The sequence below is a fragment of the Neolamprologus multifasciatus genome, chromosome 19 (assembly GCF_963576455.1).
Source record: "Neolamprologus multifasciatus chromosome 19, fNeoMul1.2, whole genome shotgun sequence".
Taxonomy (NCBI): domain Eukaryota; kingdom Metazoa; phylum Chordata; class Actinopteri; order Cichliformes; family Cichlidae; genus Neolamprologus; species Neolamprologus multifasciatus.
Window position 1 is genome coordinate 8,741,336 of NC_140457.1, and position 17,722 is coordinate 8,759,057.

The 17,722-nt window shown below is 40.1% G+C and overlaps 2 protein-coding genes and 1 long non-coding RNA gene across 5 annotated transcripts in view; 2 read left to right on the forward strand and 1 right to left on the reverse strand.

The window, feature by feature from the left end:
• Positions 1-1,481: 1,481 nt before the first annotated feature.
• On the forward strand, positions 1,482-6,852 carry cox16 (cytochrome c oxidase assembly factor COX16). Its single transcript, XM_085142297.1, has 4 exons — positions 1,482-1,652; positions 3,313-3,390; positions 5,369-5,437; positions 6,004-6,852. Exons 1-4 carry the CDS (start codon positions 1,593-1,595, stop codon positions 6,115-6,117), a joined length of 321 nt encoding a protein of 106 aa, XP_084998423.1. The 5' UTR covers positions 1,482-1,592; the 3' UTR covers positions 6,118-6,852.
• Positions 6,853-12,669: 5,817 nt separating this feature from the next.
• LOC146495920 (uncharacterized) lies at positions 12,670-16,737 on the reverse strand. The gene is made up of 2 exons (XR_014871016.1): positions 16,624-16,737; positions 12,670-13,702 (listed from the first exon to the last, which is right to left on the reverse strand). It is a non-coding gene; the product is annotated as an uncharacterized LOC146495920 (long non-coding RNA).
• The window catches only part of slc8a3 (solute carrier family 8 member 3), a 125,632-nt gene continuing 121,607 nt past the window's right edge, over positions 13,698-17,722 (forward strand). For 2 of the 3 annotated variants that reach the window (XM_085142292.1, XM_085142295.1), the window contains exon 1: positions 16,805-17,587. The gene's annotated coding sequence lies outside the window, so the exon portion shown is untranslated. Of the gene's footprint in view, positions 16,251-16,804; positions 17,588-17,722 lie in introns of those variants that run through there. The other variant, XM_085142293.1, reaches the window with a different exon arrangement.

Below are 17,722 nucleotides of genomic sequence, written 5' to 3' on the forward strand. Positions count from 1 at the left end.
ACCTAATACACAATTTGCTCAAAAATTCGTAAATTATAACTTCCATCCATCCATCCATCCATCTTCATCCGCTTTATCCGGGGCCGGGTCGCGGGGTGGAGCAGCCTAAGCAAAGAGGCCCAGACCTCCCTCTCCCCAGCCACCTCCTCCAGCTCATCCGGGGGAACACCAAGGCGTTCCCAGGCCAGCCGAGAGATTCTCCTCCGTGAATCGCAACCTTATCGTGGTGGAGGGGTTTGTGTGTCCCAGGGATCCCAGGGGCTAACTTATCAAATTAATCTGTGCTTAGTACACAACAATTAATGTTAAGTATTCTTTTATTCTCCTCAACTCAAACACTATACTAAAATATAATGACAGCGTCCATCTCATCATAAAACAACTAAACAGCTAATACACGAGGACATGATCAAAATAACTCAGAAACTTTCAAATTTGAGCATTTTCATTTCCTTGAAGCAGGTTCCCCTCATGTAAATGTGTTTATATACATTCATTCAAGTGGCTCCCAAGTGTTTTCTTCAAACAGGACACCCAACAAACAATAAATGTCATTTTTAACGATATGCTCACATTTAATAATACTCAGAGTACCTTTACGTTAGAATCACTGCCTTGTGGTTGTTTTGCCTCAGCCAAACAGTTAAGGTGTGGTTTTCATCCATGTCTGTCCACTTATGATACAGTATACACACATAGTCAATTATAGCCACTCACCTTTAATTACTGAATTGCATTTACTTCATCAGTGACGGAGCTGTAATTTGCCATTATTTGAATACATTTGAACTGAAAACATTTGAAGGCAACTTTGTGAAATTCTCAGAGATGTTTTTTCATTATTGTGTAAGAAATCATAAAACAAAAAACAAAAAACGTTTGATCAGTAAATTACTTAATTGAAACTATTTCAGTGCAGAATAAACTTCAGTTTGTGTATCTTTAAAAAATAATTTTCATCTGGTTTTGTGGGATATAAACTACTTCAGATCACCTTTGGATATTTTGGATAGAGCTCAGTTTTGTTACACCTGACAGCAGCCCTTTCCACTACTCTCCAAAGCTTTCTGTGAATCATTTTATATTATTTAATTGAATTTGGATCATCTGTACTAATCGTCAACATCACCAGTCTCAAATTTGTTGCAGCTGATCTGTTTAAAGAATTTGGCTAGTTGCCTAGTTAGAAATTAGAGGGTGCATAATAGAGAAAGACATCTATTCTGTATTTTTATTTTTATTTTTATTTTTATTTTTATTTTTATAAATAAAGACTTTTCAACAACAGTTTCATGCTACAAATTCACAGGATATAAAGTGATTGGTGCTCAAAATATCCCGCTGGGAACATTTATAGAGCCCCTGGTTGAGCGACATGAGTAAAGATCTTATATTTTACTTTTTATCTAAACCAACGAGAAAAAATGTGACAAATTCATTTCCCTTATACGAACAGTCATCGGAACAATTCAGCGTGCCCTCAAAACTATACGGACCAGTTTGAGTGTGGGACCTTTTCAGGAAATGCATCTCAGATGTCATCTGTTTGTTGTTTGAACCTGTAACATGGGCTTGTAGTCTGAGGGAGAGTTATGTTTAATTTAAAGTTGCTGCAGAAAAACAAAACGGTGAAATATGGAATCCCTATGCTTGTAAGTAACTTTTATGTGACGATATTGACGGAGACTAAGCAGTTTGAGCTAATATTTGCTAGCAGCTTAGCTGTTTTATGAATGCATAACCCCACCGTGGTGCGTGTAAATGACTTCTTTAACCAGTTCACTCCTAATATTGAAGTAAGATCTTGTATCTGGAACTTCATAATAGTATTAGTTGTTTTTTCGTTTTGTCTTAGTTATAGTTTAATTGCGTGTTAAAGCCCATTTTGGGCATTTCCTTTCTTTGCTGTAACGATAGTTATCTTTAATCGTGACTGTTTAACAGTATTTCAAACCGAATCCCAGGCTTTTATAGTTTCACTTTTTTAGTTATACAAATGTGAGTCGAAGCATCTTAAATGTTGTAGTGCTTGGTTTTGTTGACAGTTTTAGGAAGGAAGCTGTATTTGTTCAGGCCCATACAGTGGACTAAATCATTAAGGTTTTAGATAGTTAACAATTCTTGTTCTGTTTTGAAAGTCTTGAAAGCTACAGTGACTGTAGCATTTATTTTCTTATTTATTTATATCCACTTTAACGGGAAATACCTAAGTCATACCATAAAGTACTGTGCAAAGGTCTCGAACCATTCCTGGATTCTTTATATTTTGCCTCCAAGGAGCCAAACTTCTTGTTTTTCTTGAAAGTGGTCTTCAGGTTTTCTGAAGGTCTTTCAAATTTTTTCTTTGGACATCGACTGCCTTGTTCCCACTCATTTTCAGTCGAGTCCTTGTACTTGATCCTTTTAAGAGGAATGTTGTTGTTTTTTTTAAAGCCCCTTAACACTCACCTATTAATCATTCAAGCATATTAAAGGCATCTAATCGAAAATATGATCCAAAGTATTAAACTAAAAACAAGCCTTTTTTTTTTACTAATGCCATGTCACAAAAAACATAGTTTTCCCCTTTTCTTTAGTTGAATCTATGAAAATGTCAAAGGTCCAGTAAACTTGAAAATTGGAAGACAAAAGAGTTCTCAGATCTGAAAATGCTCTACAGCCCATAAACAGTGTCCGAAAGTCATATCCTTATGCAATAAGGGAAATAATCGGTCAAGGACATGACAGATGACCTCACAGGTGCATTTCACCCTTCAGATCCATCTACTGTTCACCTCATCATAAATGGTGTCACTGGCTGTCAGGAAGCCATTCTTAAGGAAGGGAAACAAAGAGAAAAGCGTAAGGTATGCCAAATTACACAGGAGTCATCCTGAAAATCAGTGACAACAGGTCTGTTGCAGTAATGAATAGAAATCTTATTAAATTATTGGTTCAAACTGTCACCAATATGTGCAGAGGACCTCAGGAGACAGGTACAACAATCTGTTAAACATTGTAGAGGTCTGTCATGGTTTGGGACTTTAGTTCAGCCAGTGGTGTTGGAGATCTTCTCAAAACTGATGGAATTATGAACACAGAAAGTTACCATCAGATTTGATCCACCATGAGAAAGCACGTGATTGGCAAGAGCTTCATTTTTTCTGCTTTATATACTGTATTTACATGTGTTTATTTCAATAAACTGCTTGCTGCTATTTACTGATTTACCTAGCAAAATATAACAAAGTGTGGAGTGCTTCCAGACTTTTGCACGGTGCTGTAGATGGCCACAATGCTTATGGTTCCATTCTCTTATATTTCTTATTTCAGTTGCTGGTAATTGGTGGTTCCTTTGGCTTGAGGGAGTTCACACAAATCCGGTATGATTCCCAGAAGATCAGAAAAAGGGTTTGTAGTTTGATTCCTTTTGTATTTTAAGAAGAAGAAAAAGGATTTGTTCAAGGTTTATTTAAAGTCAGTTAATTGTCAGTTACATTTAAACTCCTAGATCTTTATGGTTACATAAACTGTTAAGTGGGAAAATCCCTTCCTATACAATGTTATTAAGTGTACAGTTAGCAGGTAAAATAATTTCTCTCTGTACAATACAGTAGACGGTGTGCAAGTTCTCCACCCAGTGGTTGGAACTGTAATTGCAGCAGATTTCCTCCCAAGTGTAAGGTGTCAAAACAAAACACACTTTGTCTCATTGTTAAGACTCCTGGATTGTTACAGATCAGTACAGTGTGGTCAAGTTTTAAGACATCTGAATTGAATACTTAGTCTACCCATCTTTTCAGACAAGCGGTAGAGTCGGTAGAAGAGCAAGCTGCGAGAACAAGCTCTAATAATACATTAAATTACAACCAATTCATTAAAATGATAAAAGGTTGGGCATTTATTAGAAGGCATTACAGTCTGATAAGCTGGCTGTGAGGGGAAGTAACTGTTTTGTGCTATTTTATTTCGACATACGTTGATGCGTGATACCTGGGTGGGAGCCAGATAGCAGGGGCTTCTTTTCTTATTACTGTCCATGTGAAGCAGTACTAGACTGATGATGATGATGATGATGATGATGATGATATTCATCATCATCATCATCATCATCATCATCATCATCATCATGGTGGAGGAGGAGGAGGGCATTGGGCCCCTGGCACTGTGCCTGTGCAGCAACCCCCACACGTATCACTCTCTTCTGATTGGGCCTTCAGCAAGAGAGTCTTGTTCCTCTCTCTCTGACACTGTGGAGTAAATGTTGAACTCTGCTGTGTGTGTGTTTGCATGTATAATTTAATGCATTGCATATCTAAAAAAGTTGTATGCTCATGATTAAAACCACTCTTACTGTTTTTAGCTAGCCTGTTATCGGCCAGTTTCATTATTTTGTTCTCGCAGATAAGTGCTCACTTAAGTCAGTGAAACCACTCAGAGTAAGTCACTGTGATCCAATTTGCATCTTCACTTCAATGATTTGATTTAGCCTGGTGGCAGAGATGAACCTGAATGCCTTTTTTATTCCCTGTTCAGATTTTTGTGAACTTTCTTTATTTCTGGCATACCCAGTTTGTACCCAGTTTCAGCTGCTAACACCTCCACAGCAGGTACCTGACTAACTTAGGCAATTAATTCCCTGTTGTCAATGCTCTAGAATATTCTATATATTATTAATAGGCTGTAGTAATGTAGGTCTAATTATAAATCAATCATGGTGTTATGAAACTCATCAGTCAGCTGTGTAACTGCAGCATTATTGCTGTGAAATATTAGAACTCATTAAAAGTAATCATTCAGAATGGGATTCATTTCAGCCCTATTCTCAGGCAAAATCAATTTGAATTGCAAAGTCCTCATAGCTCGACTGGACTCAACTCTCTCTCCGATAACCTTCTTATATGTATATGTGTGCGTGTGTGTGTGCATGTGTGTGTATATGTAACTGAACTGGGTAATGTTGATGGCAATTCAAGGAGAACAATTTGTACAGTAAAACAGGGTAAATTGGATCCTCCCTCTGGGTTTAGAGAGTTCTACACCGGTGAGACAGAGTGTAGAGTGTTTCTTACTTCTATTTATAGTCACAAGAAAAGTAGTTCACCTCTTCTGCATATGTCATCTTTTAAATAGCATAATACATAATATTTAATAACACTGTGGGAAATGAAATGGTGACCTCATTTGCAAGTTGCAACTATACAAACCTTCTCTTACCTCATTTTAGTACTTTTAATTTCCTCTTAACAAACTATCTACAAATCAGTCATTCAAGCAAGGGGAGCCTTTGCATAATCTCTTTATTTCTTACTGCTGGAATTTTATTCTGTGACGCTGTGACAGCTAAGTAAACATTTTGTTTCCTCTCTTTTTTTCCCCCATCCTGCAGTTGGATCCTTCACTGGAGGCTAAAGTGAACATCCAGAGGCAGCCGGTCATACTGGAAGAAGAGTATGAGGTAAGGGGAACAAGGCTGTGAGACTAGCAGTGGAGTAGATCAAAGACTCTGACTTGTGTAGTGTGTCTGCAAGAAAGCTGGGAGAGCAAAAATCGTGCTTTTAAGTGTCAAAATGCCTCACTGACAGAATTTTTGGTGCATTGTTAAAAAATTTAAGTACCAGGTTAATTTACAGGAAAGATTGACAAGATAGTGAAACCTGCTGTGATGTATGGTTCGGAGAAAGTGGCACAGACAAGACAAGACAAGCTGGAGGTGTGGCAGAGGAAGAGATGCAGAAAGTGAAGATTTGGTATGGACATGATTGAAAATTAGTACATCAGAGGGGCAACTCAGATTGAGTGGCTTGGAGACAACGCTGAGATGGTTTGAGGATGGTGGATGTATTAGACAAAAATGTTAAATATGGAGCTCAATAAGGCAAGAGCAGAGTTTGTGTGACAGAGGAGGATGTTAGCATAGGATGAGATGGAGGCAGATGATCCTCTTTTATATTTTTTGTTTGTTTTTTCATTCAAGGCATCTTAGGGTTTAACTCTGCCTCTTGTGGGTTTTTTGCTCTGCAGAGGCTAAAGGAGATGAATTTGGACGAATGGAAGAACATCCGTGGCCCTCGTCCCTGGGAGGACTCCAGGGAGTACCAGGAGCAGCAGCGCAGGAAGCTGAGCAATAAAGACTGAGACTGGAGGACATCAGGCTGAGCAGGCTGCACATTGACACGCACACAAATACACACCGTGAACATTGCAAGAATGAACTGTGGAGAGACCTGAGATTCAGTTATGGTAGTCTCTGCAGCTTCAGGGCCTGGACTCTTTTGTCTTTGCTTGTGCAGGAATTCAGACTTGGGGAATATACATTAATAGGCGATAATGGTTTCTTCTGGTTGTAACACGTTCACAGCTATTAGTCAAGACTGATGTATCATCAGGACGATTTCTGCTGTTCACAGATAAATTCATGTGTTGTCCAATATTAAGTAATATTATTATTTTTATTATTAATTTTCAGACATATTGCAGTCATAATACACATGCTGTCTCCATTGTTTTCAGCACGTGGAGCAGAGTAGGTTTCACACCTGAATACGTGGTGGTGCAGAGTCAAGCGGTGTTTTCTGATTTGCTGGGAAGTTGATAAACAATGACTTCATCATCATTTTTTTACTCCCAAAATACAAGCATTGTGATTGGCTCAAGCTGTCCATTACTACTATTATTATGCCATAGAAGCAAAACTGGTGTTGTAATTTAAAAAGAAGTTGATACTTATAATTTTATGCACAAATATAAATCAGGTGTCACCTGTCTCAGCCAGCAGGTGGCCCATCTGTGTCCTGCTTCATCTTCCACAAAGAAAGGATTATATATCCATGTATGATTTACATGACTCAATAAATTATTGTTGTTTATCCACAGTGTTGCCTTCACTTTCATTTTGTTTTTGACAAAAGCCGGTGGATGTGGTGGGTCTTTGTTTACAATGGTATTGCATTGATTTACCAGTTGGAAGCATAAAGGAATAAATAAGAGAACAGTCCAGCCTTTCCTCGGGCTTTATACTTCTCGACAGTAATCTGTTTTTCTGACAGTTATTACTTTGCACTGCAGTGGATTTATTGTGCTTATAATAGAAATAGTGTTACCTTTTTGGTTTTTTGGTCCTAAAAACAAAAGAACATGATATTTTCTGTATGCAACAATGGCTCTAGATTTTACGTTTAGGTAATGTGTGGGTGAGTGACAGATAATGCATGTGCTGCCTCATCTCATTCAGCTGTGAAATGAGATGTAATGAATATTCTTCAGGTGCATGAAAATGTCTTGGGATACATTTTCCGCAATCCCTTTTTTACGTTCCTGACTTTTGAGCTGTTCTAATACAGAGTGTTCTTGGGCTCAGGAAACAAACAGCAGATCATATGTGAGGGTTATTTTTCCCATGCACAGGTTGTACAAAAATACATCTTGCTCAGAGTGCTGTTTTGTCATAGGCTGTTTGAATGTGTGGCAAAGCGCCATGAAGTAGCAATCGCCTCTCATCCGCCAAACACCTCTGAATAACAAAGCGGAGTAATCAAGTGTTTGTAACAGGATTAGCGGATCACATCAAAGCTCTCGCGTCAGGCGGAGGGTTGATAAAAATGTCTGGTGTTTTGCGAAGAGGCTTCTAAAATTAGAATAGCCACATGTTGGTGCATTTGTAATCTTAGAGGTGAATCACACACTCGTGCTGGATGCTCCGCCGGGTGGCTCCAGGGCTGTTTTTGATTAGATGAATACTGTCTAGAAATAAGAACTACAGCGAGGATGCTGCTGTTTCTTTGGGACAGAAAAGATATTGAGTTTGATGATGCTCATTAAGCTTGGCCTCAATATACTGAGGGGTTAGCTGTGGTGGTGGAAAAATTATTATTATTTTCTTTATTAAATAACAGGAACATTTGAAAATGTGATACAATAAAAAGTGACACATTCCAAGTCTAAGTAAAAGAAGCACTACAATCAGACTAACAAACAAATCAAACGGTTGTGGTAGAAAGGGAACTGGCAGTGTGTTTTTTCGTGATGCGGAAAAGTGTTCCATCGATTTTGACAAGATCATCAACATCACTGGATGAAATGCAGCTAAAAACCCTAAAAAATTTGTGAAAAAGCAGCCAGTGTCCAAAGGAAAACTTTGAAAGACGTTAAGAGAACCTAGAAAACTATTACTCATGATCATTTTTCCCAAAAATAACGAGAAACTCTGGCTCCTAGAAAGCAAAGATATAAAGAAATGGGGGTAGCTCAAGATTTTTCCGCGGACATGATAAATATTTGTCAGCATGAACGTGGTTGATATTAACATGGTAACAAATGGATCACAGCATGATAGTATTAGCAGTTAGCTTCCTCACAGATGTCCTTTCATCACTGCAGACTTTTGGCGTCGGTCTCCTAAACACAGATTGCACCATGCCCTGGAAAAAAACCAAAAATTAACAAGATTCTTGGACGAAGCGTAACACATGTCTAGGAGAGTGGGCCCTTCTCTTGCTAACAAGGAAATCTCTTGAAGACAAAATAATGTGTGAAATTAGGTGAGGTGGCTTTGCTTTCAGCTAAACATCCCACTCATTTAGCCGTTTCTTTATTTCCTCCACACTGTCCTACTTCACTGTACATTATATGGAAGTTATTTAGCTCAGTGTTTGGTGAACCGTGTAACCTTGTTAATTGTGTACGGCTCTACAGCCTCGCAGCTTTTCCACAGAGCCTACTTCAAGTGAGTCACGTGAAGAAGACTTAAGAGCGCTGAAGCAAAAGACATGTTACAGCTCTACAGTTCGACGATGAGAAGATATAGCGGGGGTGTAGTCATCAGAGGCCAAAATAGGTCAGCCTGGAAGGCCTTGCTATCGTAAGTGAGCTGCCAAGACGTGTTATGAGATGGAGCCCATATTTGAAAAACATACGCCCATTCACATGCACATCAATTTTTTATTAGAGAATGCAAGAAAATGCAATTAAATATTAAGTGGACAAGGCTAAACAAGGGGAAAATGAAAGTCAATATTTACCATGTTGTTTGATGAGAACTAATGAAGTTTGAGAAACAAGAATTGTGGAGTCGGTTGAGATTCTGGGCAATGTGACAACTGGGGCTCTCAAAATAATCTTGAGCATCTTCCAGTGGCCCTATTCAGCTCTGGGGCCCCTCAATCAGTCGATTCCCCCTTTAATTAGCAGCCCTGCAAGTCTGGTTTTTAATCTGCCAAATCATCACAGCTCTGATGTGGAAATGCTGCAGAAAAAGCGTTCTGCTCACAGTCCTTTTGGCCCTTGATGAATGAAAAATTCCTTCTCCGCAGATTCACTCACACACACCCCAGATGATGATTAATTACCACTGGTATTATCTCATGAGAAGACATTTTTCACAAGGATTGCAGACATGACTATTCACTTCAGTGAGAGAAATGCAGAATATAATATCTCATTTGTCATCATCGGGTGAATTCTCACACCAGACTGAAATCGCAACGTTTTGATATTTGTTACTTAATGCTAATCAGTGACAGCTTAACCAGCAGACTGTCACTTATATAGGGAATGGTAGTTTGATTAAAAATCGTCACCAGAAAATTAAAAAGAAATACTGTGTCACTTTGATGGCACAAAGTAAACACCGGAGATTCGATTCTTTCCAGGAACTGTATTTAATGTGATCTTTGACGTTAGCATCAATGCTGCTGTTTTAAAGCTGCAACAAGCAGAAAGTTTGAAATCTTTAAGTCACAGAGACTGACGTTCAGATTTTTGATGAATTTGCTTTTTGGAGAACTCTATGATGTACAGGCATGGTAAAAAGAAAAAAAAAGAACGTACGCCCACTATGTCCAGATTTTACATATCTGGACATAATAAAAAAAATATCTAGTTCTCACCAGGTGTTAATATCTCAATATTATAAACAACAACACATATTACAGAGTGTTGTTATTTAGTAAAAAAAAAAGCCAAGTACGCACCATGATCCACTTTTAGCAGCAATAACTTGCAGTAATAACTTTCTGTTTGATTTTATCGCTCTCACATCAATGTGGAGGAATTTTGCTTCACTCTTGTTATTTCAATTCATTGAGATTTGCAGAAATTTGTTCATGCAAAACAAACAAAGAACTGCACACATCTGTATTGCACTCATTTGATTTCGGCACCATTTTCTCTGCAATAAGTTCAAAACGGACAGTTTAGTTAGTACTTGTGGAAACCCCTCCTGCATGCCTATGTCCCTTTTAGTAGGGTAGTCACTCGCTAACTGTCTATTGTCCTCTGTATTATAATTAACTGAGGATTTGAATATTCTTCCTGGCTGGGGGCAAAATAATTAACATCATGGAAGAACTTGTGCATATCATCACAGATACAAGGCTTTCTCTCTAATATATCAATATAGAGTTATATATTTTAAAGAAACATTGATTTTTCTGTCTAAATTCATTCATCTATCAGTTAAAATGTTAATAACTCAGTTATTAAACTTAAACTTAAACTTTGTTTCATGATGATGCCTGGTATTAGACTCCATTCAGTCAGTATCAGTTTGTAGTTTGAGGATTTTCTATGTTATATCTGTGAAATTTTATACATTAAAGGAAAATAACTGAGAGTTTTATCAAATATGAAAACGGTCTTTAGTTAGGGAGAGCCTTCATTACCCTTCTGAGTCTCAGAGAGATGCAGAAAATAGAGACTTTTACTACCTGGAGGAGGGGGAAGAGAGGAGGAAAAGTGAGTCGAGAAATGGCCCTTGTGCTTATTTTATTTAGGCCCGCTTTCTCTCTTTTTCTTTCATTTCTATAAATAGACAGACGCTTGGCAGCTGAGGGGGTAGTCCACGCAGAACAAATGCACCCCTTGGCTGTTTCACTTCATTCGCCACATAATGAGCCAGACGGAACACGCACAGATCGCCGCCGTCACTTCCACTCTCCCCGCGACCGAGGCAGGGGCCACATGTTGCCATGGAGATGTGGCCGTGGGGCACAGGGGCCCGGGTGATGTGACGCTAAGTCCCTCAGTCGAACTGACCTCTCCGCCTTGATCTGTGTCTCATCCGGTCTTTCTTCATATCGCCATCCTCTACTTTTGATGCTCCACCCTCCATCCTGTCCTTCTTTCGCTCTTTCATTCAGCACCATAAGGCACAAGGGAGATGAGTAGATGAATGTGGAGTCCAGTGTCCTACACTCGTCTTCTGTGCACCGTCCTTCTGATGTAATGGAGTCTGTGCGGGTATCCCTCACTCACCCATCTTCCCCTGCAAATGTATTCCGGACCAGTGAACCACTGAATGCTCAGCTCCAATAGCTGCAGCTGCGGAAGTGGCACTCTTCATAGACAGGCTACACTATGTGAGCAAATACTGAAGTAAAAGTGCATTTATCATATATTTGGGAAAGCTTAGTGGTTCCTCTCTATCTGCACTCAGTACAAATTTATGGACTGTCAGGTTTTTATTTGAGGAGAGGATTTATTGGTGCACAGTGGTAAAGCTTTTATTGCATTATAGAAAAAATAACCAGCTCGTCCTCTCAATTTGATTATGTGCATCCCCACCTAATCAAGCCAAAGCATGTATGTCTGGATGATGGGATAAAGGTGATGGTGTTTGGCTAGATGCCACAAAAAGAAGAAAAGATTTCTAGTGCAGTGGAGGTGTGAGCTGTTCTACCATATTAGGATTTTCCCTTCTGGGACTACAACATTGTGAGTATATTTATATGGGAAACATATTCAAACATTTGAGCAAATTCTTTTAAAAATGCAGCAGATTTTGTACAGCAATCTACTGTTATTTGTAAGAATAGATGCGGAATAAAAATGCTGGTCGCCCTATGGTGTGATTTGTTCCCATTTTTTGAGCTGAATATATGAGAAATGCCAAAGATAACACTTTGCTGGGCATAAAATTGTATTTTGTTTTTTCTCAGACAGCTATTAGCTGAAAACTCGGCATATCTCAGCAGGGTCCAGGGAACTAAAAAGGTGGAGGACAAAGAAAAAGTGCCAGGCCTAAAAATTATCTACAGCAGATGAACTATGTCTTAAAGTCACGTCGTTAAGAAAAACAAAACAATCAAACAAAAAACTGACAAAGGACATAGGAGAGGTTGATCTTCCCCTTTGGTTGATCCATCTACTGTTCACTGAAGCCTCATCTGAATCCTGGACCTCAGAGGTCTCAGTGGATGGTGGTAGCTCTCAAGAAACCAAGTGTGGAGAAAAAGCTGAGGTGTGCCAAATTACACAAGAACTTGACTGAAAATCTCAGACAGCAGGTCTTATGGAGTGATGAATCCAAATTCTAAATTTTTTGTTCAAGTCATCGTCATGCATGAAGGAGGTCAAAATTGATGCAATTATGAACACAGAATAGTACAATCAGATTTTAACCACACCATGCAATACTATCTGAAATAAACTAACTGTCAACTGACCTAATTTTTCCGTGGGAGAATTATCCCCATGGTGGCACAAGACTTTTGCACAGTTCTGTATAAGAACAGCAGACCGTTATGTTGAGTCTCCTTTGCTGGGAGTATAAATAGCCTCTAAAATAAACGCAGCCTCTCTTGAGTTTACTGTGTCTTGACAAAATAATGAGTGATGATTGAATCATAATTATTCTGTTTCAGGCTACAATGTGCATCTGAGCTTCAACGCCAAATTAAATTTGCTGTAAAGTTTTCCTGTGTGACGAGGTCATAAGACACAAGTAAAACCAAGATTTTGCCTTTAAACTGTATTTATTTTTCTCTAATTCTTCAGAATTAGATGATAGATCTTCTTCTGATGCATCATGGGTGGTGGTAGTGTGTGTCAGCTCATCTCAAGGATAGAAGGGGCAGATGTGGTCACAGGTTTCTCAGGACATTACAAATGCTACAATCAAATGTCTACATGGTAGATAACACTAAAACTAATGTATAATGCCAGACAGCCAAGACCAAAGACCCTTCAGCCTAGCCATATTTTGATTTAAGTCGCACTCCATGCATCTTTTAAGTCTTCAGAGTGACTGCCATCCCTGAGATCCTGATGCAAGGTGACTCTCTACCTTTCCTGTTTCACAGGTTCACCGTTCATTACTGCCTGTTGTAAGTGGATGTCGCCTAGGGGGTGATGTTGATGTTAACTTTCCCGATGACCGCTCCCTCCTGTTTCTCTCACTGGCCGCTCCCACAGTGCCTTTGCATGGGTGGGCAAAGTTGTTGCATCTCAATCCTACAAATTATCAGCAAGTGCCGAGTGCAGCACAGAGAGAGAGAGAGAGTGAAATTACGAATCAGAAAATGCAAGTGCAGCACTATTCTCTCCTGCTATGCTGTTTTATTCCCCACTGCTGCTGGTGCTCCTGCGTGGTGTGGCATGCCGTTGTCAAGCTTCTTGTGGTAAAATAGTGAAGAGAGAAATTAGCAAGGAGGAGCTGGAGAAAAGTTGCCTTATTCTGAGAATCCATGTCAGCAGTCAGTTTTCAGAGCTAAGACCATCAAGCCACCCTCCCCCTTGTAAGTGCTGCTCCTCTCAGTGGGTAGCACAAGCAGGCCTGGTGTGTTGATTACAAGTATAATCCATTAATCATCACTAAATGCATGGAGGACTTTGATGAGAGAGGCAAGAGCAGGCATTGAATTCCAATCATGTGACGCATGCTGGGTGCAGGTACACTTAAGCACCACCAGTATGTCCAGTGAATTCTCGGCCTCCACCCTTTTCCCTGCAGATAAGAAAACTTCATTAAAAATCCGACTGTAGTCTCCATACTAATTACAGCATTGCATGTAGAGGAGTGGAGGATGGGGGAGTGCTAGTGGTTTGGGCTACCTGGACAGATTGGCTCATCATAGCACCCCTGCCCCTCTTTACCTCCACACTCCTCACATACACACAGACGCACGCACACAAAAACACAGTCTGTCCATTTGGGGAGTGATTGTTTTTGAATCTCAGACTTGAATTCAACAAGCATGGAAATCTGAAGAGGCTAATGAGATTCTGTACCACAGTGCCGGACTATGTAATTAAAATCGGATCCAATTGATTTTTCCTGCTTTGCATACAGGCTCCGTCCCAACAGAGAGGGACTCGGCATGCTGCAGTAAGAGTCTATCCTTGTTGTTTCTAGACAGGGGAATAATTATTCATTATTGATTAACTGCTAATTATTTTAAAAAGACTTAAATACCGGAATTAATTTTACATACAGTTTGGTTTGCTCTGGGAGTTTAAGGATTTTTCCCCCCTTCCTCACAGTGCCTCAGGCCTGTATGATGCTATAATTAGAGGTGGTGGCGGTGTCAACATCCTCCTGCTTTGCTCCCGTCTCTGGGGCTTCGTCTGTCTCGTCAGCAGGGTGATTGTGCTGCATCAAGGATTGTGTGCCCAGCAAAGCTCTTATTGACTAGTAATGCATATAACTGGAGATGGAGATCATCGGGTTGTGCAATGCAACTGAACAATGGGCACAACAACACAGAAGAGCTGATGAGAGATCATTGAGAATGTGTTCAGCAGGACCACCAAGTGATCCCTTGTCGATGGTAACCATATTCAAATAACTTGAATGAGTTTCCTTTTATGAAAGAATTATATGAATTAGTACTCATTTTGATGTTATATATGTTTTAATTTTTCTAATTCCTTGGTGATTTGATACATTTATAAACACATGCATCCAATATAAGTACAAAGATGCTATAAAAGCTTTTTTTTTTTTGCCCTGTTGTTTTGTTACTTACAGTTAACTTACACCTTTTGTGCCCTGACACATTCAATATAATTTCATGTACTCCATCTGATTTTCTCAGGATCATTAATAGAATATATCCTATTCTAATGTTACACCTCTAAAGGCAGCCTTTATCCCTAATGCTGATATTAATTAGGGTGGTAAATGGAAATGGAATAGTAATTATATTATACTATTTTCTACTCTTACTGAGCACTCAAAGTGCTTTCTGCTTAGTGAATGACCTGCTCTGCCTCCTGAGCCACAGCCGCCTGGATATAATTTGTATGTTGACAACTTGCAAGTGTTCTTGTTGTGTGATTGATTGTACCGCTGCCTGATGACAATATAATGCATCAAATGTGGGTTTAACTAGCAGGAACGACAGATTGTGGTGCCATCAATTTATTGCTTATTTTTCTGGGACTTCTGTATTATAAACGTCCAACAAAGACTCTTATGAAAAAGCTTCTGTCGCCTGACATGAAACATAATAAATAACAACAACAAGCACCAAGTCGTCACTGAACGTGCAGTTCATCCAATGGCCACTTGAGGCTTGTTTTTTTATAGATACCCATGCTAAAAACGCCCACGAGAATTAAGAAGACACGCAGACAGCTTCAAAAAAGTATTGTATTTTAGATCTCACACGTTTTATTTGTGTTAATGAATATTTGCCACTTTGAACACAGGTGTCTGTAGGCAACAGATGGCTGCTAAACTGAGTCACTGAATTGGACCTCTTGACAGAGATGAAGGTGTTGGTTACTTTTGGAGCAAATTTTAATGTCATTATTTCACAAATCATAATTAACTGTACTAAGGGAGCTCGAGGAGGTGGTCAGGAAGAAGGAGGTCTTGACGTCTCTGCGTAAACTGCTGCCTCCACGACCCGGACTTAGATAGTTGGTAGAAGATGGATTGATGTCCACCACTCCAAGTCCACCTCTGAGTGACTCCAAAACAACAGAATGAAGGTTTTGAAGTGGCCTGGTCAAAGTTTGGAATATATCATATTGAGATGCTTTGGAAGGAAAAGCCTGTAATACTAGAGAGGCCATCCAGTGTGGCTGATTTAAAACAATTATGGAATAACTTATTTAATAGTAATAATAATAATAATAATACTGGGCCAAAATTCCTCCACAGCAGTAAGAAAGAGTCTGTGTCAGTTATAGAAAACACTTGATTGCCGTTCTTGCTGCCATGGCTCTAACGAATGGTTCTAACTGCCTGCATAAGGACACCTGTCACTCAACACAGACATCTGACTGACTCAGTCCTTCTGGTGGAAGAGTTATAAAACTAATTCCCCTCACCCCACAACTTTTCTGAATGATGTAGAGGTAGCCATTTTTAACATGATAATCCAGGAGGATTGATTCCCTTTTGCAGGCAGCCTCTAGTGGCACCTAGGGGAACTGCCATTTTTGTCACTTGCCCTGCTTGGATTCAGCTGTAGCTTCTACTAACCAAGCTGGGAAGCATTGGCTGATAACTTCGTCTTTGAGATCAGCCATCATGACATAACAAAGTAAGTTAAGAGTCCGTGTTTGTGTGAGTAAAACACGTGTGCTGATGTGTTGGGCCTTTAATGTTTGCTGGTATTTTAAGTTGGCTCTTTAAGTGCACGCCTACAGCCATTGTAGGTTATATAATAATGCTCATAAGATGGAAAGAAATTGTTAAGATTAGTCCATCATATCATATACACGTATCCAGCGTATCCGCGCGTTATTTCTATTGTATCTGTGGGATGTGGCCAGCCAGAGTAATTTTCATCTCGCTTCTGTGGCATATTGTATTTGCTAGAGTTAACAGATGGTCTAAAGAACTACAAAATAAAAAGAAAAACAAACAGGAAAAAACAGCAATCGGTTTTTGTGTCAAAACCTTTGATCTCCTACCTCTCCATTATCCCCTTCCTCTCATTCTTAGCAGCAGCGGACTGTGGGTCTGGAAGAGATTCGCGGTTTGTGTTGCAGGTTTCTTCTCTCAGCTGATGGTGACGTAGTTGCGCGCCTAACCGAGTCTGTCTGTGTGACTTTTAGAAATGGGGGGCGGAGGGCTGTAGGGCGCAACCATTTCACACCATCGTCGCGTGAGAGTGGTTCTAATATTGATAACTATACAATTTTTTTATTTAAATATTACTTGCGCGAGGACGGCACACTCATCTCCAGCTTTTATTGCAAGCTGCAGAAACTGACTTTCAGGGGAGCGCACAGGAGACACACCGCGGTCATTCCGATGGTGCGCCAAGTCCAGCAGAGAGCCCTGACAACTCAGAGAGCTGGATGCACAGCTGAGCTTTCCATGAACACACGATGTCACATCTGTAGCGAAGACAGCAGGCGGTGAGCTTTACGCCAGTGTCTCTAACAGCCACATCACAGATTTCTTGCGCTATCGCAGCCGAGAGAGAGGAGGAGGAGGAGAGCGCTGATTCACGGCTTGCAGGAGGAGGGAGAGCCGTGCGGACAGGCTAAGAGGATCCATCTCCACCAAGGCTGCAACCTTAAAATACTGACCACCCCCCTCCTCCTCCTCCTCCCTTGTCACTGACAGCTTTGCGACCCGGTCAATCCGTCAGACGGGGAGGATCTGGGCAGGAGGGCGCCAAGGCAGGAGAAGACCAAAGGCGATCACCTCTGGCCAGTTTGATCCAATCGCCAATCTCGAGCAGGCTGGAGACCGAGACAGCGGCATCACTGGGGGATTTTGGTCCGAGGAGCACGTTAGACTAAAGAGATCCAAACAGCGAGGTTATTTTGAGACTGTTGGCAGGCTGATCTGCGCGGTAAAACAATAATAAAGGGGGCGGACAGGAGCTATTTCGCAGTCGCTAAACTCCCCGGAATACAAATCCAGGTAGGTTACAATGAATAAGGCATGATTCAAACTCGCAGGTATGTCTATAGAACCTAGTCTTTGTGACATGGAGGGCAACTTGGTATGGCACAAAGACAGAATTTTAAATATAATATGCTGCTGAACACGAATCAC